The sequence below is a fragment of the Amia ocellicauda genome, chromosome 16, assembly GCF_036373705.1.
Source record: "Amia ocellicauda isolate fAmiCal2 chromosome 16, fAmiCal2.hap1, whole genome shotgun sequence".
In the NCBI taxonomy this organism is placed as follows: Eukaryota; Metazoa; Chordata; class Actinopteri; order Amiiformes; family Amiidae; genus Amia; species Amia ocellicauda.
Genome location: NC_089865.1, coordinates 7809961 through 7837264, shown reverse-complemented (window position 1 = coordinate 7837264; position 27304 = coordinate 7809961). Strand labels below are relative to the sequence as shown.

Below are 27304 nucleotides of genomic sequence, written 5' to 3'. Positions count from 1 at the left end.
CTGCAGGCTTCACAGAGTGAAACAACTGGGGACTGTGCCTTCGTTTGTTTATTTGTTTCTGTATTCCCTGTCAGACTCTGAAACAGATGGTGCCAGCCACAGGAAGTATATCATCCCTCTAACTGTGAATGACTGGGTACTGTAAAATGAAAAGGATCATTTTCAAAGCTTTCTGCTTCAGTGCCGAGCACTATTCTCAGGAAGCACATACAAATTCTTGTTGTCATAACGCGAGCAAGAAACACTATAGATGAACAAAGATACAAATGATGCAATGATTATCTTCTGGATTGTAGATATGTTGCTTTAAAAAAAAAAAAGTTTAAAATGCTGTTAAACATTAAATGAAGCTTTACTGGAAACAGGTTCTTAATATCAGCCTACTATATAAAAATAATAGAATGGATTGATTGTAATTGTGTTGAAAGTTTAAGAAACAACAGTGACAGTAATAAAATCACATATCACTGAAAATCACATGTATTTATTAATTCATGTATTCATTACAACAAATTAGAAAAAGTAATAAATAAAGTAATATTTTGAAACAGGATGATGGGAAATAAACTCAAATTTATCTCCTGTCAAATACTAAACTCAGTAAATAACAAGTCACCTGAAAAAGTACTCTTAGTTCAGCCTCAGCTGGTGCCACAAACTTACATAACGCAATAGTTCGTCCTTCAGTGTAATAACAAAATGCTATGCTACATTACTCACAAAAATTCCTCCTGGCAGGTGCCAATTCTCAATGGGAATACACAAATTTGCAAGCAATTTATTTTAATATGAAGAGAGCCAGAAAAAGTCACCCTCGGTAAACTTGCCTTAATAAACAAAAAGGGCTTACCATCACACATTTAGTATGTTAAGGGGGGAAAGACGATTCCAAAAAGGACATCTGAGAATACCCTTTACATATCATTAAAGCTTTTTTTGGTTATTTATTCCCCCGGTGAACTTATTTTAAAAGATAAGAAGTAAAGTGAAAATGTACTCAAATAAACATTTGCCTCCAAAAAATTTGAAAACAAAATACACAATAATGTGTTTATTTATATGGGTCTAGCTTCAAATCTTGCCCCATATTCACACTGTTTGATTCAAGCAAACTCAGTTCAGTCTGTTTGCTTTGAAAAAAATGAATCAGTGAGCTAGCTGTTCAAACTTGCCTTGTGTACAAACGTGCTAAGTTTGGAAATGTACAGTGTCCATTTTAGGACATCCTCACACATCAGTCGTCCTCGAGTCAAGAATCAAGTATCAGCCACTCAATTCTCTGGTATCAGGATCATTACTCACCCCACCCTCAGTCAATCATCATTTCTCCTCCTCACGCCTCCTCCTCAGCCTCAGTGCTCCGACATCAAGTCTCCTGATCAGGCATCAGCTATCACGCATCAGGCCTCAGTTATTGTGCATCAGGTATCAGGTCTTGTTTTTATGTTACAAAATCACGCATCACCCACTGAACCAGATCTTCATTAAAATAAGGAACAGCTCTTAGTGATGCAGTTGGGTCACTGCACTTCGGTGTGGGGGACCTGGGTTTAAATCCTGCTTTAGCAATCTCTGATACAATACATTGTTTTTTTTACCTTTCTTAATTGATTGAAATGCATTGTTACAGCAATGAAATGTGCTGTGTTTATGTAACAACCTTCGTGGTTCATCTTTCGTGTTTTCTCAGTTCAATTGTGTTCACATTGCAATAATCAAGTGAGCTTGGTTCATTTTGTATGAATAAAACACCAGATATTTACATTTTACATGATTAGTGCATCTACAAAATGGCATCATAATATGTAAAATATCAAATATATATGGCAGTCTGTATCATGAATGCATCCTATATTTAAACGTACTGTATGCAGTTATTGAATACAACAATAGGCTACTTTACTTGTAAATATTATAATCAGTGTTGTGATGCCGAATGATGATTGTATTACCTATATAAAAATATTACTGCTACTGCCATACCTTTAAAAATATAGTGCTACTTTACATAATACATTAAGCGTAATGGTGGGGAATTCATGAAGGGTTTTTACAGCAATTCGTATTGCTGACACTTATTTTCTCACACAAAGTACAAATAAGCCACAAAATGAATGAAAAATTACTCACTCACACGCAGCATCTTTAGATCAAATTGTAGGCTCTGATGTATACTTGTTAACTTTAATTAGCATTTTTGTCGATTTAGAAAAAAAAAAAGGAAAATACCTTTGTAATAACCTCAGTGAATATAGCCCACTATTGGATTATTGTAAGATTACTGATGTTACCATTAACAATAAGTAAATTAACAAATACATAAGAATGTGGATGCTATCTTAACTCGGTGGAACTGTACAGCCAAAACTACTACACGTTATTTCCAGTTGGTTGAAATGTGGGGTTCGTTGCCTGATTGCATTGAACCAAGACATTCCATTGTAACATTCTAGTTTTTCAAGCGAACCGAACTCAGTTCTTTTGCCAAACGGACTGAAACTACCTCTTTCAGTGGTCTCAGTTCGGTTAATTTGCCAAACAAAACTTGTTATTCACACTCTTCTCCAAATGAACTGAACCGAGTACAAAAAAAACCCTTCTAGTTTGAACATGCCCTTGGTTTTCAATAGTGCTGGGGTGCGTCTATTGCAAAGGTGCAGTATACAGTGAGGGAAAACAGTATTTGATCCCCTGCTGATTTTGTACGTTTGCCCACTGACAAAGAGTCTATAATTTTAATGGTAGGTGTATTTTAACAGTGAGAGACAGAATAACAACAAACAAATCCAGAAAAACGCATTTCAAAAAAGTGATAAATTGATTTGCATGTTAATGAGGGAAATAAGTATTTGATCCCCTATCAATCAGCAAGATTTCTGGCTCCCAGGTGTCATTTATACAGTTTATACCTGTATAAAAGACACCTGTCCACAGAAGCAATCAATCAATCAGATTCCAAACTCTCCACCATGGCCAAGACCAAAGAGCTGTCCAAGGATGTCAGGGACAAGATTGTAGACCTACACAAGGCTGGAATGGGCTACAAGACCATCGCCAAGCAGCTTGGTGAGAAGGTGACAACAGTTGGTGCGATTATTCGCAAATGGAAGAAACACAAAATAACTGTCAGTCTCCCTCGGTCTGGGGCTCCATGAAAGATCTCACCTCGTGGAGTTTCAATGATCATGAGAACGGTGAGGAATCAGCCCAGAACTACACAGGAGGATCTTGTTGATGATCTCAAGGCAGCTGGGACCATAGTCACCAAGAAAACAATTGGTAACACACTACGCCGTGAAGGACTGAAATCCTGCAGCGCCCGCAAGGTCCCCCTGCTCAAGAAAGCACATGTACAGGCCCGTCTGAAGTTTGCCAATGAACATCTGAATGATTCAGAGGAGAACTGGGTGAAAGTGTTGTGGTCAGATGAGACCAAAATCGAGCTCTTTGGCATCAACTCAACTCGCCGTGTTTGGAGGAGGAGGAATGACCCCAAGAACACCATCCCCACCGTCAAACATGGAGGTGGAAACATTATGCTTTGGGGGTGTTTTTCTGCTAAGGGGACAGGACAACTGCACCGCATCAAAGGGACGATGGACGGGGCCATGTACCGTCAAATCTTGGGTGAGAACCTCCTTCCCTCAGCCAGGGCATTGAAAATGGGTCGTGGATGGGTATTCCAGCATGACAATGACCCAAAACACACAGCCAAGGCAACAAAGGAGTGGCTCAAGAAGAAGCACATTAAGGTCCTGGAGTGGCCTAGCCAGTCTCCAGACCTTAATCCCATAGAAAATCTGTGGAGGGAGCTGAAGGTTCGAGTTGCCAAACGTCAGCCTCGAAACCTTAATGACTTGGAGAGGATCTGCAAAGAGGTGTGGGAAAAAATCCCTCCTGAGATGTGTGCAAACCTGGTGGCCAACTACAAGAAACATCTGACCTCTGTGATTGCCAACAAGGGTTTTGCCACCAAGTACTAAGTCGAAAGGGTCAAATACTTATTTCCCTCATTAACATGCAAATCAATTTATAACTTTTTTGAAATGCGTTTTTCTGGATTTTGTTGTTGTTATTCTGTCTCTCACTGTTAAAATACACCTACCATTAAAATTATAGACTGATCATTTCTTTGTCAGTGGGCAAACATACAAAATCAGCAGGGGATCAAATACTTTTTTGCCTCACTGTAGTACAATAGTGAATAATACCAAGTCTCTCAGTATGGCACTGTGAGGCAACATAACAGTTCAGAAAAAAGATTTGGATTATAATTAAAAGGCTAGGATAAATAATATACTAACTGAATATTTGAATGTGTCAGGAAAATTTGAAATTAAAGAATCAGAAATAGGTGGATTTCAGTTAAGGATACCAATGAAGGAATACATCGTATATAGAAGAGTCTGATTATTGTTAATGTGTTTAGGATAATTATTTGTCATGTCTGTATTACCTAAAGATCTGGATGTTTAAAAACTAAATCATGTTAAAAAGGAAAATCTTTTTTTAATATTTTCATTAAGGAAACTGGAAACTTATCTTTGGTCTTTATATATATGTATATATACAAAATCCTGGAAAAGATGTGTCCGAATGTCATTCTGTCAAGATTAATTACTGTGGATTTCCCCTGCTGGTCCACTATTATCTGTTAAAATTGTGAATGTGCTTTGACTGCAAAAATATTTTAATAAATGGCTTTATAATTGCTTTCGAAATCACAAGATTGTTATCATTATCACCAAACCCTTATCAACAAGGCAGCTAAACAGACTAAACATTTTGACAGCTATATCAACAAAACTGTGCATGATTTCATATCTTATAAAATAGTATAAGGTGACATTTAAATGTATATAATAGCCTCAACATTTTTTCAAGCCCTTTAATAAGAAAGTGCACATGCACTTCATTCTATGCAAACTACACTGTGGTCCAAAAAGTAACAATTCTGTTCCATTTCACCAAAAAATATAGTCCCAACATTAATAGTAATTCAGGTGCTTTTTGGTTAATTTGAGCCTCTTCTTTTTTGAGATGCAGGCCAGCAGTATATTTGGAGTAAAAAAGAATTGAAACTTACGCATCACAGAACTTCACACCTGCTGTGAAGTATGAAGACTGAATTGTTTTGTTTTGGCTCTGTTTTTGAACCTCTGTCCTGATGCTCTTGTTAGAATTAAGGGATAGATCGATCAAAACATACCAGTATATTTTAGTCAATAAACCTCTGTCCACTGGTTTAAGCTTCGTCTCAAATGGACTCTCCAGTAAGATAACATATTCAAGTGTAAGACTAAATGGTTAGGGTAGCACACAATCAAAGGTTCTCGATTGGTCAGCACAATTTCCAGCCTTTATTTATTTGTATAGATTAACAGAGTGTAGTAGAATACAAGTTTATTATCACTCAATATACTGTATATGTTTATGAAATGGCAATGTTTCAGTCTCGGGAGTACACAAATAACATCAGAAAAGTTACTGCAGCAGAAAAACTAGGGACATGCAATTCTCTAAACAGTGACATATTTAAATGAAGTAGCTGTTTTGACCACCATGCCAGTAGGAAATTCAATGGAAAATTATTAGTATTTGTAAAATATAAAGGTAACTGATGCACTATACTGAATATATATATATATATATATATATATATATATATATGAAGGTCAAACACACAAGGAAACATCTGCAACTATCTTCCCTTTCCAGTTCCTAGAAATGCAGTTTTCCAAGAAACTCGTCAAGCTACTCCGTCAAAGAGAACGTAGCAGGGAACAGACAATATGGTATTATACCACCATGTGTTACAGCTTTTTACAGGTATCTTACTAAAAAGCTCTAGCAACATATGTGGGGGTATATCATCATATTTTACTGCTTATGCTTTAAGAACCCTTGTGAATGAGCATGTTTTACTGTAGTTTTGTTCCTATCATGGTCATCTTATATTTATAAATGAAGGCTATTTTAGGTTTCTAAAAATGTTTATGACCTGATTAGTAGCAGCTCCTGATCATAAATTTAGGTGGGGCAGATTCTGGATTGTATCGTAGGCTATATGATTAACCTTCGATTGATTGACAAATTAAGTCTGCGCTGCTATATTAGCTTGTCCAAGCATGGCAAGTTTCATTGCACAGCTAAGATGAGCTTTGCTAGATTCGTGTTTTTTAGCCTTTTCAGAGAAGTGCTTTAAATCACAAACACCTACGCTACTCCACACATCCCCCTGTCCCCCTGTTAAAGAACGGAAAAGCAAACATGGGAAACAGAAAACTTTATTCCGTTTAGCACAACCAGACAGCCAAGACTTTTTGTCATACCATGACCTGGAAAATGTCCTATTGAACAACCTACTATTGTCCTTTGTTTGTTGTACGATTTTTATGTCTGGCTTGTCGGGGCCAAGTTGTTTGATGGCCATTTTCTCGCTAACTGACAATCTCTCAAACAAGTTCTGTAACAGAAACTCAACGCTATTGCACACGGGATACACGGTGCCACTCGCCATCTTTGACACAGACTCATATACCCTTTGCTGACACGGAATGATATAGCATTGTCCAGAACTACGTTCATGTAATGTAAAAACACGCGGGGCAGTCCCATATCTGCCCATATGGCTCTCTATTAGAGCGCGCTGCATTTCCATTTTTCACCACAGATTTACATTGGAAAAATGTGGGGCGCTGTTGAGCTCGGGAGGGCTCAGAGACCAGCTGCCCCGCTTAGTGCAATCATTAATATAGTCACCCTGTCAACCGAAGCCATGCGCTAAATTTCAACATATAAATCCCACTTTACGACTTAAAATAGTCTAGAAACTCCGAAAATATTTTTGAAATAATGATGAACACATTTTGTATTTTGCTGTTAAAACCGGAAAACATTGCCACAAGGACGCTAATGTTAGGGCATTTTCATTGCAGCTCACATTGCTAAACTATTAAGCAATTGAATGAAAGTTAATTTGAATAAATTTGAAAAATAACATATTGGTCGGTCAGTTGCAGCTGTAGTTGCAAAATATTCCTTCAGAAACAAATAGTCACAACATTTATAGTTAATTAGAAATTTTGACATTAAAAGGTTCTGATAATATCGGGAAACAATAATAATATGAGAGTCTGACAAGAGATGCGTGAGAGTTGACAGGTCTTCTTTTATTGCTGCTGTTATTGTTTCCACATGTCTTCTAATAGGAAGGTATTTTTGCTTAGACTAAAATGTATTGAACGAAGTTGTTGTTAGATAAATATTAATCAATTATAAATTATTAATTTACGGGAAAACGATTTGTGATAGAGACGTGCATTTTTAGCTGTGCAGTTGAGATTCTGCTGAAAAGAACCATGTGTGGTTTGTTTACATTACATCTTTGCTGGCGTTTGCGCAACTGCAGAACATAGGCATAGTACTGACCAAAGGAAAAGACGTTACTATGTATCTGTCATCAGCCTAGAGATCTTATATTTTTTACCCAATCATGGACCATAAGTCTACGAATATCTAGCCCATCCCAAGACCTTCTGAAAGCCCTGGAACTCAGCTGACCAAGCAGGTGTCAGATTACTCGCTGCTCCAGAGTGCACTGGTTAGAATGCAGATGAGAGACGATTTTACAGCGCATGTGTTGCATGATATGCTATTACTTGGTAAGTAAGTTACAGTAAGTAATACTTACATTTTGCAAATTTTCAATTTTTTGTTAAAAATCCGCAGCCGCAGATTCTGTCTGGCCCTGCCCATTGGTAGGTCAAAGTTTTGACTTTGCTCTGAGGCTACATAAAGTGATGTGTTGTGTTGTTGTGGCCAGCAGAGGAAGATACTGGAAAGCATTATCAATTATTTCACTAAACACATCTGTTGGGTTTTATTTCAACTTAGCATTTGTGTCTACCATTTCAATCCTTTACAGTTGTTACAAAATTAACACACAAACGGAAGTCAGAGGATCACAGAATGCAGGTGGAACAAAAGTTCTGAACAACAAAAGACACATTTGTCCTGAGGACTGAGTTTTGGAAATACCGACTCGGTAGGAGACTAGTACACGTCTTTCCTGAGGTGCTACAAGAGTCTGCTAGCTTTTCATTTTCCATAAAACTGGGCCATTACCCAGCCCTTGATAACCTCTTTCACCCTACTTGTCTCCAGGGGGGCTTTGGCAGAAGGGAAAATAAGCCCCATGATCAAACAGTTGTCCTCTGGAAGGTAACATATCTCTTGGGACTCATGACAGAGGTGATTACATATCTATCTTAAAACAGAACCTAGTGATGCTTTTCATAGCATTGTGCATTGTGTGTATAAAAGAAAATACCCTTACAGTTATGGGCAAGAAACAGATTGTAATCATATTGCAATTGTAAATTATATATATATATATATATATATATATATATATATATATATATATAGTAGCTAAAATATACTGGTTAATAAAAGCAGTAATAGAATGACAAAAAAAGTGATTTTTAAACTAACTAAAACCATATTTGACCCCTCCTCACAAATAAACCTATCAATAAAACAAACATACAATTCTGGCATTGTGTTCTTCATCTTTTCATGCTTGAAAAAATAAATAAATATGTATTATCACAAATTATTTATGGATGATGATTCCTAAAGTTTATCTCTTTACTGTATTGTTTTTATGTTTTCAAAATGATTTTACTGCAGTGACCTGCCAAGTCTTAAAGAGGTTACATTACCATTTCAGCATAACTGTTTCCTCATGAGTATGATCCAGTGCACATGAGGAAAGATGTTCCACCTCTTAAATTACTTTTTTTTTTTTTACACTGTACAAGTATATATTCTGCCTGGAGGAGGTAGACCACTAATTTAATTGAATTTGTTTCCTGAAGAAATCTGAAATGTAACATATTTCAACATATCAAATCTATAGTTAGACAATGATTACAAATGTAAAGGGATTTTTGTGTTTGTTTGGTTGTTGTTTTTTTGTTATGATTTGCACAATAAACTCATGCAATTCTAATTTAAAATATACAAACAAGTTTGTTACTATATTTAAATAAAATATATTAGAGCCTTAGCTTAGCTTCACATCAAACACAGAATATCATCTAAATTGCAGAATGCCTAATTTAATTTGCTCTCTTTAAGAAAATGTTTTTTAAGTTACCTTTATAACAACATTTTCAATATTTTTCAGAAAAGATTTTTATTTATTTTTTTATTCAGGAATAGTTTCAAAATACATGGACAGAAGCTCCCATTCAGTTGCATTGATTTACTTCTATTTTTACTGTGCCGTATATCATTCTGCCAGTTATTTTTAACTTTGATGCTACGACAGACTGCGAACAACCATTCCAACCTCATTTTATGACATACTATTTTTAGGCAATTTATTTGTTCTAATTTCCTCTTAAAAGGTTTGATTCAAGCTTTGTCAGAGCATGTAAAACATAGGCACGGAAGTTTCTTGTGGGCACTTAATTTGATTGATAGATTTCATAAAAAGCAAACAAGCTTTGAGAAATTCAAGTTCGGTATCCTTTCTGATAAAAAATTAAAAGCTGCATACAAAGGGGTAGATTGTTAGGCATCTTATTGGTGAAATGCAAATGTGATGGAACTGTAAGCTGCTTATAGTCTTTGCCGTCTCACTCAACAACAGAGTCAAATCTTACTCCTCTCTGCAGACATGTGAGAAGATACCTACAAAGACATCAGGTACAGTTCTAAAGAAAAAGGGTTAATTTCTTTCCTTATGCCTTGTATTACTTTTATGTTAATTCCATAAAGTCTAACAGAAACCTGCCATGTATAAACATTCACAACATGTATGTATGAACTATTCCTTCTTGCCATTATGTCATAGGATAAGCCCTCCTGGATCATATCCTGTGAGATTGCATAACCCTTCAGTCAACGCTGTTAGGAAAGTCTGCCAACATATGTCACAAACATAATCTGTTGGTGTCATATTAAAACAAGGTGTGAACATCCTTCCTCGGGAGGTGGACGGTGGTGCACATGTAGAGTGAGCCAATGCTTAGTCACCACCATGGTGGCATGCACAGCACGCAATGCAATGCTTGAATAGTAATACATAGCTGTGACACAACCTTGACAATTGTGGAGATCAGTTCTGCCAATCATAGTGGCACCATCTCCTACTGATCTTTAGTAACCACTACAGGCTGATATTGTTTTCCCACACTACCTATCTTGAGCAGGAACCATTTAAGAACATGTTATGATACCCATGGATGATGAGACATGGTTGATGTCATCTGCACAGGTCTAAACGTGCTTGTCACCAGGGGAGGAGTTGAGTTTGTGTGCTCAGAAACATGCTGCATTAAAGTGATCTGTCATGTTATCGGGTTTGTCATAAAACTAATGTCATATCATGTTGACGAACTCTTACCATTTTTTAAATCTGTTGCATATCAAGTTGCTGAAGTCTACCCTTACCATTAAATGGTGGCTGGATGTTTTGTCATTGCAAAGAAAGCATGACCTTTAGTGCATGTCTATGTTCATGGCAAAATTACAGACCCATATAAATTTTATAAAAATATATACACATGGATTGACATTCAAATAAACACATGCAATTCAAAAAGACTAAAATGGTTAAACTTATACTGAATTATCTTTTACCTCTTTGATTGTAATCCAACATCCAAACGAGAGAATTAGAGTTTGGCTCTGGACTTTGTTTGATTTTGGATTATGTTGAGAAATACAAAACAAGAGATAATATATGTAGAGAGTAGCAATTCACAGTATAAGATATATTGAATATGCAGCTACTTTGGGATATGCTATGGTCATAAGTGGTCTTATTGTCAAAGCTGCTTGCAATCAACAGCAGGCTTTAAAAATGATTTTGCTTTCCCTATGGCTTTTTCTGTTGATTGCAATTGGAATAACATCTCTGACAAATGCATTAACATATCAATGTCATCCTTAAATAGTTTTCTTGGGCAATTCATGAAACCCTTCATCATATAAAAAGATTGAGTATTGGCAATTGCAGCCATCTCAAAACACTCAAGAATTTAAAATACTGCAAATGTCACATTTACAAACACTGATAATTCCATTTTTAGCAGCTGAGCTAAAGCTGAAGAGCGAAAAATAGATAACAGACAGAATATTTCTGTCAGTTGAAAATATATTTATGTTATAAAAAGAAACCCATAAAAACACACAAACAAATGTCATCTCTAGAGGACTTAAGTTGACAAGTTGCTGTCAGAAGTTTAAGTACCTGCCATCAGCACAGACAACTCCAGTATTTCTGTGAGCATCTCCTGTGAGATACACAATTTATAACACGGTAACCTCTTCAAATTGATCAGATCCCAATCCCATACAGTCTCAAGCATCTCGTCTCCCTTAGTTTTGATGCCTTTGAATAGTTTTGTATTTACTTACAAATAAATGGGTTAACTCTCTATCTGTCTAGTTGAAGTACAGCTGTGTAAAATAATTATTCTGATATTTACTATTAGAGATTTAAATAGAACAGATATATACATTAAAGAGTTTCCTCTCCTATATTAAAGCATATTTGTTTTGTTTGTTTGTTTGGTGTTGTTGATGTTATTGTTCTTTGGGTGGTTGGGTTGTAAGAATCGTTCAGTTAATCAGCACCCACAAGGGGTTGCTCACAGAAATTTATTATACCTAATTTCCTAATACATTTTTAACAATTCATGTATATTACATTGTGTGTATGTGGGTTGTAGCAACCAGCATACTGTGGGTTTAATCAACAGAATTGATATGAAGTGCTGAATTATTTTACTCTGACCCTTCAGAGACATGCCGATGCAATAAAATGCATTAAGATGTTCTGTGTTGTCTCTAAAACGTATAAACTTAATTATATCAAAGGATGAATCTATCAAATTACAGAATTTATACATGTAATGCTGTCAATATTTAGAAGAAAAAACAACTGCGAATGTAAATTTTGGCATTTTGTTTCGCTGATACTGAATCACTCCCCATTTTTGTATTATATATTCTTGTCATGAAAACAATGACAGCAGAATAAACATGAGATTTACATTTTATTACTTTTCTTTTGATAAGGAAAAGAGATTTAATTCCATTTTCTATCAATGGATAATCCACATTAATGAGCTGCTTAACATTCATATATAAAATATGTTCTGGTGTTATAAGGAAGCATTATACATAAAATGGAGCTCACATGATTTATGTGCATGATAATGAAATACCATGCAAATGATAAAGAAGTGAGTCCATAGTGACAGTGAATTTCAAGTGGATTAGTGTATTGTTGAAATTTGCTTCGAGATACACAATTATCAGGCACGCCATTATATAGGATCAATTCAATTGCAGTGTTTGTTATATTTAAGCCAATTTAACCATTCTGTCTGTTTTTTTTAATGTAATTTCACAAATTTGCTGGTAGCTTTATTGCATTTGATATATAGGTCTTTGAAGCTATATCTAGAATACAAAGCAGAGTTTAGAAACACTATAAGCATTGCATTGTCTATAACGGTGGTAAAAGAGAACACTGCACTCACAACAAAATGCAACTTGGGTCACCGTATGCCCTGCATTGGCAATTTTTGAATTGAAGAGTGTTGCTATTAAAATTCTCTGCAGATGTTTCAAATTATATGATAATACACAACACCAATCAAGATGTTCCTTTCAACAGGAACACATTATTCCACAGCAATCATTAGAGGAACAAATAAGATCTCAAGTATAAAATGATCCAATAAATCCACTGACATATGTAGACATACTTTTGAGAGTCACATGCTGTTTGTGGTTTTCAGTTTTGTCCACTCTTGGCTTAATTTATCGATTATAAAGAGTGAAGATAACTGCTTTTACAGGAAAATGACCAGCCTTTTTTTCTTTTTACATTTTCTCTCATTTTGGTTCAAATGAGCTTTGATCGATTACATGCATGGAACACCAAGAAATTCAATTTACCCCCAAGGCAGATAATTTACTCGATGTGAATGGATTCTAAACAATCCAGACCAAACAATTGTTGTTAAAATAGATAATTGTAGTCATGGACTACAAAAAATACTGTAGAAATCATTAATGTCAATTCAAACTGAGACAAAAAGCCACATTGTTATGAAAAACTATTAGTTACATTGCCAGATACAGAATACTCTTCCTACATGCAATGGGCTGAATATAATTGCCTTTATCAAACTGACATTAAGCCTTGACAAGCTATCTACAAACACACCATAATGTAATTCTATATTTAAACCAAGTGTTTACCAACTAGTTTATGCAAGATCAATTCTTCAGTAAGCAATTCTAGGTACACGTATTTCTTTTTGGCAGTCTTACATCATTGATTATGGCATCAAATTCGAGATCTCTACATTCCTAAAAATCAAAAGAAAGACCCACAAGACAAATCAGACCAAATCAAATTTGGACAGAAAAGATCATATTGGAATAATGCAAAGCTCTTGGAGACATCTCTTTGTGGTTGTTTGACCATTATGATCTCTAACAAAATCACATAATTGTCTACTCAAACAAGAATGCAATTTGGAATTATTACAATTTAAATATACCCATATGTAATTTTAACAAAGAATGCTTTTTACACAAATTGATATTGATGGTTTATTGGTTTCAAAACAGTAGCATCTAAATGTCATGCTCTTTCCCTTTCAACTGAAGAGCTGTATTCACAGACCCAAACTAGTTCTAGTTTTGGATGTTAATGTAAAAATGTAATATAAAAATGGCTGATGTTTGAAACTATAAACTGAGTACTAATCGATTATGTGATATCCATGACATTTTGTGATACCTTAATTATCTGACCATCATCTTCTAAATTCAACAAACGTATCATGTTTAAGGCTTTAATATGTGCAAATACAGAATGTATCACAATGTTTTACATACGATTCAACTTTTTTATGATTACATATATACGTTTTTGTGTTGAAATGCAAAAAATAATCTACCCATAAATATCAAGAAAATATAACATGCATCCAAATGAAGTTAAGTAGCAAAAATACCTCTGAAACTCATGTACTGTCCACAAAGTGCTTACTCTGAAAGCAGTTCAGTATTGGTTTATTTTTCATTAGTGCTCTTTGACCGAAAAATAATGTGTCTTGGAATCTCCAATATTAACAGAAATTGTACCACTTTATCACTTTATGTCATTTTTATGTTGGTTTGTATTAAACTTTTTTCACAATTTAGTATTTTCAAGTCATTAAAAAAGTGCGTAATTGATGTGCACATGAGATCAAGTATTACTGGGGTGCACAACATGAAAAATGTGTTTGGATGTGAAATGAAGGACAGTATAATTGGCTGTAGTGTACTCAAGTGTAGTTCACTTTGTAGAACAGTTACATTATTCACTTGAAAATGCTACAAATAGACTAATAACACATCACTAAACACATTATATACCTGTAAACAGTTAATAAAAAAAGTCAGTTATTCTCCATAGGAGCTGGGATTTTGTTTGGCCTAGGACAAATTACAAACTTGCACTCTATCATTGACATATTAATTGCCAGAGGCCACTTTAAGCTATTTATAAATTTAAAAACATGGGTAGGTCAATGTTTTATATTTAGGCTAGTACATTTAAGTGATTTAATAGAGCTTATTTTTCAGAATTGCCATATGTTCATTTTTTTTTAATTGATATTTTTTCAGTAAATTATTTGCAATTTAAAACCATTCACATGGCTGTAATTGTTTTCTTGAAATTGTATAAATATATAGACATAGTCATAGTAATAATGCAAAAGTTAAATTTCCAAACATTATGATTTAAGAATGTGTTTAACCATTCATTTGCTATTAATGATAGAAAAATAACAAATATTTACTTACATCTGTCCAGTGATTCATCTGAATTGTCTGGACAGTCTGGTTCTCCATCACAAAGCCAGCTCTCAGAGATACAAGTCACTTGATCGTGGCAAAGAAATTCACCCACATCACATAATAGGTGTTCTGGAAATGACATGCAAAAGGGGGAGGGGGGAGAAATGTTATGATCAATGAGGTGGTTCACAAAATATTTCTAATTATAAAATATTTTGTATCTTTGTAAACTTAAACAACCTAAGCTAATTTAAAAACAATTCTATAGAATCACTTTTTCCTGTAAAATGCTTTTTGAAATGATTAGTTAATCAAATAATGCAATGATATAAAGCTGCATAAACTGTAGAGGAAACATATTTGTTTTGTAATACCTGAGTAATGCAAGCAGTGGATATGTATTAAAATAATGCAGTGGTACTGTTACTGTAGTAGAAATGTCAACAATGATGATTTTCAGCATTCTGACAGCTCTGAAAATGTTGATATCCTGGCATTTGTTGACATAGTAATATGGCTAAGGACTACTTTTATGTAATGTGAAAACAACAAAAACTAAATATATGAATGAAGTTATGTAAAAAAAAAAGAAAGTGTAAATATCTCCTCAATGACATAAGCAGAAAATTACAATTGAATACAGGAATGAGCTGAGCCAAGCACCCACAGCCAAGAGATCTCAATTTATTCCAAGGTCAATTCAGATTAAAGACTACAATCAAGGGAATTAAACAAATCTAGCACAATAGTCACACAACATGATGGCTAAGAAAAGTATATATATATATATATATATATATATATATAGAGAGAGAGAGAGAGAGAGAGAGAGAGATAACATTGTATATATTTAAATAATTGTTTTAATGTGATTAACAACCTTAAAAGTGTTAATCAGTAAGAAAGTTACTAAATTTCCCTGCATTAAATAACTTCTTAAAGTCGTATGGACTGCACAGTCTGTACCTTTATATTCAAAAACTTCAAGAGCATTCTACTGTTGCTAGCAAAATAATAAAATAAAATTACAGGAGCATCAAAATTAGCTCAGTAATATCTCCAGCTTCATGAAATCCATGGTTTTGGTCAAATATGTAGAACATTTCTGATCACTGAAAGTTACATGTAAATTAGTTTATGTAAATTTTCTGACAAGTCTCCCACATGCACATTATAGTTGAATCTGATATTTATTTACCTACTATAGTTTGCAAAAACACTTTAAGTTTCTTCACTTTTCACTGAACTGTGACAAATTATTGCTAATTGAATTGTTCATGGTTAAATTTAAATTGCATTACATAATAAACATAATAGGATCTAAATTGCAAGATATTCATATGCTAGAAATGTCAAGACATCCAACTACCTAGTGTGTATATTTACAGTATCTATGATGAATATTGTGGACCAGTTTCTTTTGGATCATTACATTCCATACAGAGCTTCCCAATCACTTTGTGTAGCACACATCTGTACTGGGTGACAGCTTTCCCAACAGTGCCTGTCACAACAGTTTTACAATCATTCAAAAAGTGGCATATGCTTCACAACTGATTTGACACTGTCCATCTGTTCTGTTATGTGCACTGAACAGGTTTCCTAACCAAGCCTGAAGAGGGTTTTAGGCACTGTAAGCAATTATTCATTCCAGAGCTGCAGCATGGGACACAAACACAGTTTACTTCTCTGCCACTATTGTTTCTGGTGGGTTTGCAACAGCTACAGCATTGGGATAATTCAAGAAAATATTGCTTTGTACCCTGAAGCTAACTGTAATCTAGCAAGGAAGGAGTCTGGCAATGTCAAACAGCCATTTCTAATTCCCAGTAATTCCTGTATTCTTTATTAATGAATCAAGTTCTCCTTTATCTTTTTGCCTAGACATAAACATGTTTTCAACAACCTTGATTGTGTTAAAGCAATTAAATAGCAATTGTTACACTGAATTCAATAGAACCTGCAGTCTTTAGGCTTTTTCACAATGAGTACATAGCAATTTGTTTTGCATCCAAATTATAGTACATCTGTAGCAGGCAAGGTGCAACAAAGCAGTAAAATATAATATAATAGAATGCAATCCAAGTGCAATACATGACCAATTCAAACTGCTAACACAATTGTATAGTCATTGAAAATTCAGTGCTCCCCTACTCCAATAACCATAGTGAGGTAAACCTATATACAGTTAGCTCCCTAAATATTTGGACAGTGAGACAATTGTCATAATTTTGGCTCTGTACACCACCACAATGGATTTGAAAGGAAACAATCGCTAATGTGAGGGTAGTTACATCCAAATTGGGTGAACGGTGTAGGAATTACACCCAATTCTTATATGTGGTCCCCACAATTCTATTGGATCAAAAGTATTTGGACTAACTAACATACCATAAAACTTCCAATACTCGCCGGGTAGCAGCCGGTCTCCAATAGTCGCCAGGTCGATTCGCATAATCATGCATAATCAAAAGCCGGTCACTAATAATGTTCGGGTTAAGCATCTTTCTCGTTTTCAGTAAATATATATACCGTATATTCATTTAGAAAAATGCACACACTCATATATAGCTGTATATTTGTATTGCTGTCAATTCTGATATAAACAATGCATTAATAAAGTATAATGTGCATGGTTTGGTTTAAAGCGTATTTACACAGTTTTGTTGAAGTGCTTTATGTTTATTTAGGGAGAGTTCAAAGTATATCGAATCTTAGACTGCTAACAGAATTACCGGCATGTTGTATCTTTGGAAAGCAAATTATTAAAAAAAAAAAAAAAGAAAAGAAATAATAATAATAATAATAATAATAATAATAATAATAATAATAATAATAATAATAAAAGCCTGGCCTATTAACCTACTTCTACAATGAAGCAATGTTTCCAGGCTCTTCTTACCCTGCATGAGTCCCCGATGTCTTTTAATTTATGTTATTTGGTTATTTGGAATAAACACCAGGGGCGTTTAATTTAAGTTGTATGGTAATCATGAATTAAATTGTGAGTTTCAATACTTGATTGCAAATCCTTTGCAGTCAATGACTGCCTGAAGTCTGGAACCCATAGACATCACCAGATGCTGGGTTTCTTCCCTGGTGATGCTCTGCCAGGCCTGCACTGCGGCTGTCTTTAGTTCCTGCTTTCGTTCCTGCTTGTTCTTGGGGCATTTTGCAAGTGAAATGCATGCTCAGTTGGATTCAGGTCAAGTGATTGACTTGGCCATTGCAGAACATTCCACTTCTTCCCTTTAAAAAAGTATTGGGTTGCTTTCGCAGTATGCTTCAGGTCATTGTCCATCTGCACCGTGAAGCGCCGTCCAATGAGTTTTGAAGCATTTGGATGAATCTGAGCAGATATTATAGCCCTAAACACTTCAGAATTCATCCTGCTGCTTTTGTCAGCAGTCACATTATCAATAAATACAAGGGAACCAGTTCCCTTGGCAGTCATACATGCCCATGCCATAGCATGCTTCACAGATGAGGTGGTATGCATCAGATCATGAGCAGTTCCTTCCCTTCTCCATACTCTTCTCTTCCCATCATTCTGGTACTTTGATCTTTGTCTCATCTGTCCATAGGATGTTGTTCCAGAACTGTACAGGGTTCTTTAGATGTTTTTTGTCAAACTCTAACCTGGTCTTCCTGTTTTCTGTTTACATCTTGTGGTAAACCCTCTTTATTTACTCTGGTGAAATCTTCTCTTGATTGTTGACTTTGACACAGATATGCCTACCTCCTGGAGGGTGTTCATGAACTGTTGTGAAGGGGTTTTGCACAGTTGTTTTCCGGGTCTTTTGGTGTTCCTGAGCTCATCAGTGCGTTCTTTCTTTTTAAGAATGTACCAAATAGTTGATTTGGCCACACTTAATGTTTTTGCTATCTCTCTGATTAGTTTGTTTTGATTTCTAAGGAATAACTGAAGGCAAAACGGCCCAAGCAGGAACTAAATACGGCTGCAGTGAAGGCCTGGCAGAGCATCACCAGGGAAGAAACCCAGCATCTGGTGATGTTTATGGGTTCCAGACTTCAGGCAGTCATTGACTGCAAAGGATTTGCAACCAAGTATTGAAACTCACAATTTAATTCATTAAATGAATTAATTCATTTTGTCCAAATACTTTTGAGCCCCTAAAATTGAGGGGACCAGATATGAACATGGGTGTAATTCCTACACCGTTCACCCACTTTGGATGTAACTACCCTCAAATTAAAGATGAAAGTCTACACTTAAATAATATCTTGATTGTTTCCTTTCAAATCCACAGTGGTGGTGTACAGAGACAAAATTATGACAATTGTGTCACTGTCCAAATATTTATGGACCTAAATGTATGTACAGCATGAGGATTATGTATTTGTTTGTAGATACCTTTATCCAAACATTCGCACTTTCAGCAGCATAACTACCTTCTACATGATATATATACACTCACCTAAAGGATTATTAGGAACACCTGTTCAATTTCTCATTAATGCAATTATCTAACCAACCAATCACATGGCAGTTGCTTCAATGCATTTAGGGGTGTGGTCCTGGTCAAGACAATCTCCTGAACTCCAAACTGAATTTCTGAATGGGAAAGAAAGGTGATTTAAGCAATTTTGAGCGTGGCATGGTTGTTGGTGCCAGACGGGCCGGTCTGAGTATTTCACAATCTGCTCAGTTACTGGGATTTTCACGCACAACCATTTCTAGGGTTTACAAAGAATGGTGTGAAAAGGGAAAAACATCCAGTATGCGGCAGTCCTGTGGGCGAAAATGCCTTGTTGATGCTAGAGGTCAGAGGAGAATGGGCCGACTGATTCAAGCTGATAGAAGAGCAACTTTGACTGAAATAACCACTCGTTACAACCGAGGTATGCAGCAAAGCATTTGTGAAGCCACAACACGTACAACCTTGAGGCGGATGGGCTACAACAGCAGAAGACCCCACCGGGTACCACTCATCTCCACTACAAATAGGAAAAAGAGGCTACAATTTGCACAAGCTCACCAAAATTGGACAGTTGAAGACTGGAAAAATGTTGCCTGGTCTGATGAGTCTCGATTTCTGTTGAGACATTCAGATGGTAGAGTCAGAATTTGGCGTAAACAGAATGAGAACATGGATCCATCATGCCTTGTTACCACTGTGCAGGCTGGTGGTGGTGGTGTAATGGTGTGGGGGATGTTTTCTTGGCACACTTTAGGCCCCTTAGTGCCAATTGGGCATCGTTTAAATGCCACGGCCTACCTGAGCATTGTTTCTGACCATGTCCATCCCTTTATGACCACCATGTACCCATCCTCTGATGGCTACTTCCAGCAGGATAATGCACCATGTCACAAAGGTCGAATCATTTCAAATTGGTTTCTTGAACATGACAATGAGTTCACTGTACTAAACTGGCCCCCACAGTCACCAGATCTCAACCCAATAGAGCATCTTTGGGATGTGGTGGAACAGGAGCTTCGTGCCCTGGATGTGCATCCCACAAATCTCCATCAACTGCAAGATGCTATCCTATCAATATGGGCCAACGTTTCTAAAGAATGCTTTCAGCACCTTGTTGAATCAATGCCACGTAGAATTAAGGCAGTTCTGAAGGCGAAAGGGGGTCAAACACAGTATTAGTATGGTGTTCCTAATAATCCTTTAGGTGAGTGTATATATATATATATATATATATATCAGCAGCAGCAGCAGCCTATATTGTCTATTGTATATTGTCAAATGTGTAGAATTTAAAACAAGGGAAGTAATGTTAAGACTGTAAAATGCACTAGTTAGACCTCAGTTTGAATACTGTGTACAGTTCTGGGCTCCACACTTCAAGAAAGATATCGCTGCTCTACAGGCAGTTCAGAGGAGAGCAACCAGACTTATTCCAGGTTTGAAGGGAATTTCCTACTGAGAGACTGAGGAACTGAACCTTTTCACCCTGGAACAGAGGAGACTACATGGGGACTTGATTGAAGTCTTCAAAATCATGAAAGGCATTGACCACTTCAAATAAGAGTAGCTTTTCCAGATCTGCAGGGACACACAGACCCGGGGACACACATGGAAATTGGGTTTAAAGGCATTCAAGAAAACAGGAGACACTTCTTCACACAGTTGTTACAATCTGGAACAAACTTCCCAACAATTTGGAAACATTAAAAAATAAACTGGGTGTGATCCTTGGATCACTAAGGTATTAATAGACACCAAATGAGCTTCCTTTCATTTGTAAGCTTTCTTATGTTCTTATACTGATCCAGTGCTAGATAAAGGCCTCCTCAAGATATTCCCACTTGCTTTGATCTACAGCTTCTCTTTTCCATGTCACACCTGCAAAGTGTATGATTTCATCTTCCCACCTTTATGGTCATCTTCTAGGTCTTATTTAATCTGTTGGGATCCACTCTATAGCTTATTTTGTCCATCTTGGTCCATGTTTTGTCCATGTTGGTGTTTTCTTTTTGAAATGTGTCTGCCCCATTGCCATTTTAACATGTTCACTCTTTTAGTGATGTCATAAATAGATCTGAGCAAGACGTTGACCTTCTTGTGCTAATTCCTTTGTCAGAGCGGGTCATGCACACTTCACCACCATGTCACTTTAAGTCACTATCAGGGGTCAAGCTCTATGCAGAGAGGCTTTTGTGGTTACAGTGACAAGCATAAAGATCTATAGTTTCTATTTGTTACCAACATTCTCTGCCAGCACATGTTTTGAGCTGACAGCATTTCAGCACGGACGAGTGGCCAGATTGTCTTTGTGACAGTAAGACTGCAGACACTTGAACGCTGGCTTGAAAGCAGACATCCACAGATGTATGCAACTGTAGGCATAAATGATTTCCAGCAGGGCGGCCACCAATGAGCAATTGATCACACCGGTGAATGTGCAAGGTCAGAAAGCTGCAGTGGCATGGTATAGCACAGCGAAGATGCATCCTATGGAGTGATGAGATCCACTCCATGAGCAGGAATCCAACTCTATGAAATGCTGCTGCAGTTAGTGAGCTTTCGGCAAACTGTTAACCTGAAAATAAGGGGATTAAGTAGATGATTTATTCACTCTCAGCACTGTACTGTGGTTTGTATTTCGTGCATACCAGTATGTATGAATGCATGTATGTATATTTATAACAAAGATGCATCTCCATTCACTTTAAAACTGGGACAGAACTCAGTTGGAAAATTGTGCTCATTCGATTCAATTCTTATTAATATGTTAGTCAAAAAGTAATACATATTCAGTGCCCCCAAAACTTATTCTTTCTGATCTTTATTCAGTTTTTTCAACTATCTTTCAAAAGGCACTTGCATCATATATGTAGTATTTTTAACTCGTGAAGTGATGATGCGCATGCACATTTGTACGGAAAACTCAGGACAATCAGGTTTACCGACAAAAAAATAAATATCCACAGAGAGGGACAGGATTAATAACAAATACTCGAGTAAATGACAAAAAAAAAGGGAAAAACTAAATGTAAAGCCGCATTTCATGTGCAAATGCAACTGAGATAATCATATATATCCATGAATGACTGCATTTAAAAGTGTAAGATAACTAGACAGTTTATTGTGGGTTTCAAGTTAAAGTAAGTTGCTTATTGACGTTTCATAGTAAGCAATGGTTTATTTAATGTTAACGGTAATGCAGAAAGCTGTTATCTTCCTATTAACATTATATTGTCTATATATACAATCTATATTGTTGTGCACTGTTCAGTAGTGTACATTGGGTTGTAATCCTAACTTTTTAAAACATTTACATTCAAGGCTTGAAACAACTTGAGTAAGATCAGTAAAACAAAGTATTAAACTACCAGATGCAAAGCACTCGCCACAGCTACACAATGTTTAATTTGAACAAAAACAGCAAAAGATCTGTACATAGAGCTAATTTAGATATTAATTCACTTCTTAGCCCTAAACAATAAATAAAGTGCAATAAACTAAGACAGAGAGGGAGAGGGTAATTTAATCTTTGACTCGAGCATATTGTCTTAAGTAAGTTCAAAACATAGGCCTACATGTAAAATCTGAAATAGATGTTAACAAAGTAGAAGTAATAAACTTAAATTCAATAAGTTAGAAAAATTGACAAAAATAAACAAAAAGAGAGATACCCTCTAGTATCTAAACATGCTCTGTAAATGTAATCTAGTTCGATTACTTTCTTGCCGCATTGATTACCATTTACAGAGCAACTGTCCTGCCTGTATATTTCTATATACAGCTGTTGTGCATGTCAAAAACTTGGCCTTCTTTTCTGGAGCAGATGAATTACCCTTTTTGTCTATCTACTGTAATCGTGTCTCTTCTAAAAGTGTCTTACCTAATTGGGAAGTTATGGAATGTCCCACATTCCCAAGTGAAGGCATTCAATTCCATCTGTAGTTGATACATTGAACACCCTAACTTTGCTGTGATTGAATAATGGTATATTTGTTTAACGTATTCAGAGCATCATTCTATTTTTTTTTAGAACATTCTAAACTAAATAATTGATGACATTTTAAATCTCTCAAGTAAACCATATATTATATACAGCTCTTTTATAGAGACAACAATCACAGTTGGAAATGTTTCACATAACCTGGACAGATACATTATCATGAACTACATTCCTCACCCCCTACCGACTCTGTAGGCAGGACATATTGACTCATGAAAGCAGGAACCTTTGTAATTCCAACAACTTTCAATTTATGAATTAATAATTAAGAGAAAGTAGACAGAGGAGATGTCTTATAAAATCCTTGTGGTAAAAATTAAAAGAGATTGTATCTCCTCCAATAAATAAATAAATAAATAAATAAACCACACACACACACACACACACACACACACACACTTTAGCTACAGCAATGTACTCTGATCAATGTACTCTGATTATATAAATCTTTTAAAAAAGATGTATAAAGAATTTAAAAGAAAAGATGATGTTATTAAAATAATTATATGTTACGTGATATTCTGGACATTTTATTTAAGAAGGCTGTTACAGCCATTTAGGAAGTAACAAATGTTCTGCCCTTACCACCTCTGATCACCAAATATTACATGTAATTTGTAGATTTAAGATATAAATGGAACTTTATGAAAGTATACTAAATTACATGTTGGCGTGGCGTGCCATTATATGTATCCTTCTGGCAGATGAATAAACATATTCTGCTGCTTTATCAAACTTAAAATAAATACATGAATAAATAAATAAATACATGTAAACGGTTTATATATATATATATATAAAACTAATTTAAAAAGACTTTGTTGCTAAGCAAATTTTAAAATGTTCTTCCCAACAGCAAACCATCAGTCAAACGTTCAGCATCTTAATAACAAGTCGCAGAGCACTGCACTTTCAGACCTCAGCTGTAATATAAATAGACAAGTATCTGTTCCCTGTCTGATTCCAAGGCTTGAGGCACTCTGTTTCCTCAGACATGATTAGCACTAATTAAAAACAATTATACAGTGTCACACAAATCAGCCATAAAATAAACTGCAGTGGCAAGAAACTTCTAAACTCTTTCTTAAAGTATCTTAATTAGTATTTCTGTTGTTCTATGTAAAGTTCTATAAAAAGTCTCCATTTCTTGCTTTCTCTTGGTCTCTCTGTCACACATATATATATATATATATATATATATATATATATATATATATATATATATATATATACACACACACACACACAGGTACATAGATATTACTAATGAATATACTAAAGCACAGTCACTAAACATACTACATGTAGACTACAAGTTTTCCCTTACAGAAAAGTGTTTAATTGTTGACCCCTCAATAGGTTGCCATCTTGACTATACATTGGTGTCTCTCTATCTCCCTAAAGACTCATACATCATCGGGCTGGCCAATGTGACCCACGTTATGACTTACATAAGGTGTTATAGTCTACAATTCAAGCTGTAAAAATACAGATTAGAAAAACATGAAAGGCACTATGTACTAAGCATTAGAGTATCCACTGTTTTTAACAACCTTCTTAGCAACTAAATGTATTTTATGCATCCATGGTCAACTTATTATCAATGTTAAAATACATGCATTGAGTTTTATCTTACTGAATGACACAAAGTCTTATTGGAACAATTTTGCATTTGAAAAGAAATACCCTGCCATTTCTCTGATTCCATTCCTACTGTCTATATCCTTTCAGCCCTGATCAATGAACTGGAACTTCTTTATAAAATGTAAGGTCTATTTGAAAGGAATCAGCGCTGAGTGTTTGTGACAAGACAGCAGTCAATAAATTATTTCCTCCAACGATGCAGGATTAACTGACATAACAATGACAAACCGTATTGGGAGGTGAACACAAGACGTGAGCAGGTTATTTATGAAACTGATGATTGGACAGAGGATGAAATAAAGGGTGGCCAATAAAACATTTCTAAATCATTTGTACATATGTATTAATGATTACCTTTAAAACATGCACAACCATCAGGTTTGTCACTGCAACAAGCAGCAATCTTAATCGTTCTTGGCAATTTGTTAAATAATAACTTTATCAAACATAAAAAAAAAAAATGTGTATATATATAAAACAGAATTGCAAGTTACATCCCCAACATTTTATTAATGATTATTACTATGGTTATTATTATGATGGTGATTTGTTCTGTTCACAAATTCACATTCACAATTGTCAAGTAGTAATACATTTACAATACTAAGACAAATATGGCAAATAACATTGATGGAGAGACGCCAGAATCAGAAGACAAAATCATAACCCTTACACATTAAATTGGGTAAATAAACACTTGTCTTTGGTACATCTTTCATGAGCATGAAGGGTTCATACTATGTGAATTTTTTTTTTTTTTTTTTTTTCTTAAAATGAGAAAATGAATTTGAGGTCAGTGCTATACAATAGGAATCACTCCTCTCCTTCGCTTGCCTGCATGGAAGTGCACCAGCTTGTGCTTATTAAACTGACAAAAATTCTGACACCCTTGCTGCGTGTGCTTGGTGGTCCTGATATCTTTTCAGAACAAAGAGCATTTGCTGTAAGATCCTTACATCTGTGATGTGTGTAAGAATTGTTAATCATTTGCAACCTTCACATTCAGGGCATAGCAGACAGCCGTTTTACTTTCCTTACCAAGCTCCTTCAGGAGTTAAGGAAACATCTCAAGACAGTGGTTGGCCATGACAATAATCCAGGGATTATAATTTAAACACAGGAAAGTGCTTTATCAAGTATAATGCCTGAGCGCCAGGGAATCTCTTTCAGATCGGATAGGTTATAAACAAGCAGATTTTCACCCAAGGAAATCCCAACATTAAAACAAAAAAAACTAAAACTTTACAAATAACTTTTATAAATTAAATATATTGCAGTGGAAATATTTAGAAATTATTATTTCTACATGCAAACAAACACCCATCAGAGGGTTTGTTTACTATTATTTTTATGAGAACCATGTTAAATCACGGCTAACTTGTTTATTTTTGAGTCTATCTGTAACCTGCTGACTTGTCCACACTTTATTCAAATGATGCTAGGTTACAGAAATCAGACTGTCCCTGTAGGAAGGCTTACTCAAATCAATTCTTCACAAATTAACAGCAGATGATTCTACTCAGACATATAAAACCATTTAGAACATGGTGAATTTAAATATAGAAAAAAAATGAAATTGCTCAGAAGGAATGCCATTCATATTATTTGGTCTATACAGAAATATTCAGAGAGCAGCAACATTTCCATTTACTGTCTTCTAAATCCCATCCTGTCAAATGATGTAAACCAAATCTCAGAAAGGACCTCAAAGCCTCCGCCCAAAGAACTCGAAGATCAAGCTGAATCGAATGCAAAGCACTCAATAAATGTGGCTGGAATTCCCAATATAAACTATAAATTGTCTGAGCACTGCCAAGATTAGTTGGGATATAACTGACTAGAAGCTCTTCAGGTACACCTAAGACTTTAATTAGCTACCCCTGTAAACTATCTTGAAGCCAGCTTAGTAATTTTTTTTCAGTTGTATTTGTAGCAAAGTAACAACATAAGGGATCAAACAGAAACCATACTGTAAGATAAGCAACACATATCAAATTAAACAGCATAAAAGTGCATGTGATATAGGCTACTCTATAGATTATTAATTTATTTAGTTCTATATGAACGTTACAGTGAGGGAAAAAAGTATTTGATCCCCTGCTGATTTTGTACGTTTGCCCACTGACAAAGAAATGAGCAGTCTATAATTTTAATGGTAGGTTTATTTTAACAGTGAGAGACAGAATAACGCATTTCAAAAAAGTTATAAATTGATTTGAATGTTATACAAAATCAGCAGAGGATCAAATACTTTTTTCCCTCAATGTATGTTTATAAAGTTATACTGTATGTGAAAAGTTGCCGTTGTCCCCAACTCTGAAAATCCTATTTG

The 27304-nt window shown here is 35.4% G+C and overlaps 1 protein-coding gene across 1 annotated transcript in view; it reads right to left on the bottom strand.

Moving 5' to 3' along the window:
- The window catches only part of lrp1bb (low density lipoprotein receptor-related protein 1Bb), a 316016-nt gene extending 298675 nt beyond the window's left edge, over positions 1 to 17341 (bottom strand). Inside the window, exons 1-2 of the mRNA XM_066688514.1 lie at positions 17278 to 17341; positions 14893 to 15015 (exon numbers count right to left, since the gene is read on the bottom strand). Coding sequence (XP_066544611.1) covers positions 14893 to 15015; positions 17278 to 17341 — 187 coding nt within the window. The remainder of the gene's footprint in view (positions 1 to 14892; positions 15016 to 17277) is intronic.
- Positions 17342 to 27304: the final 9963 nt, after the last annotated feature.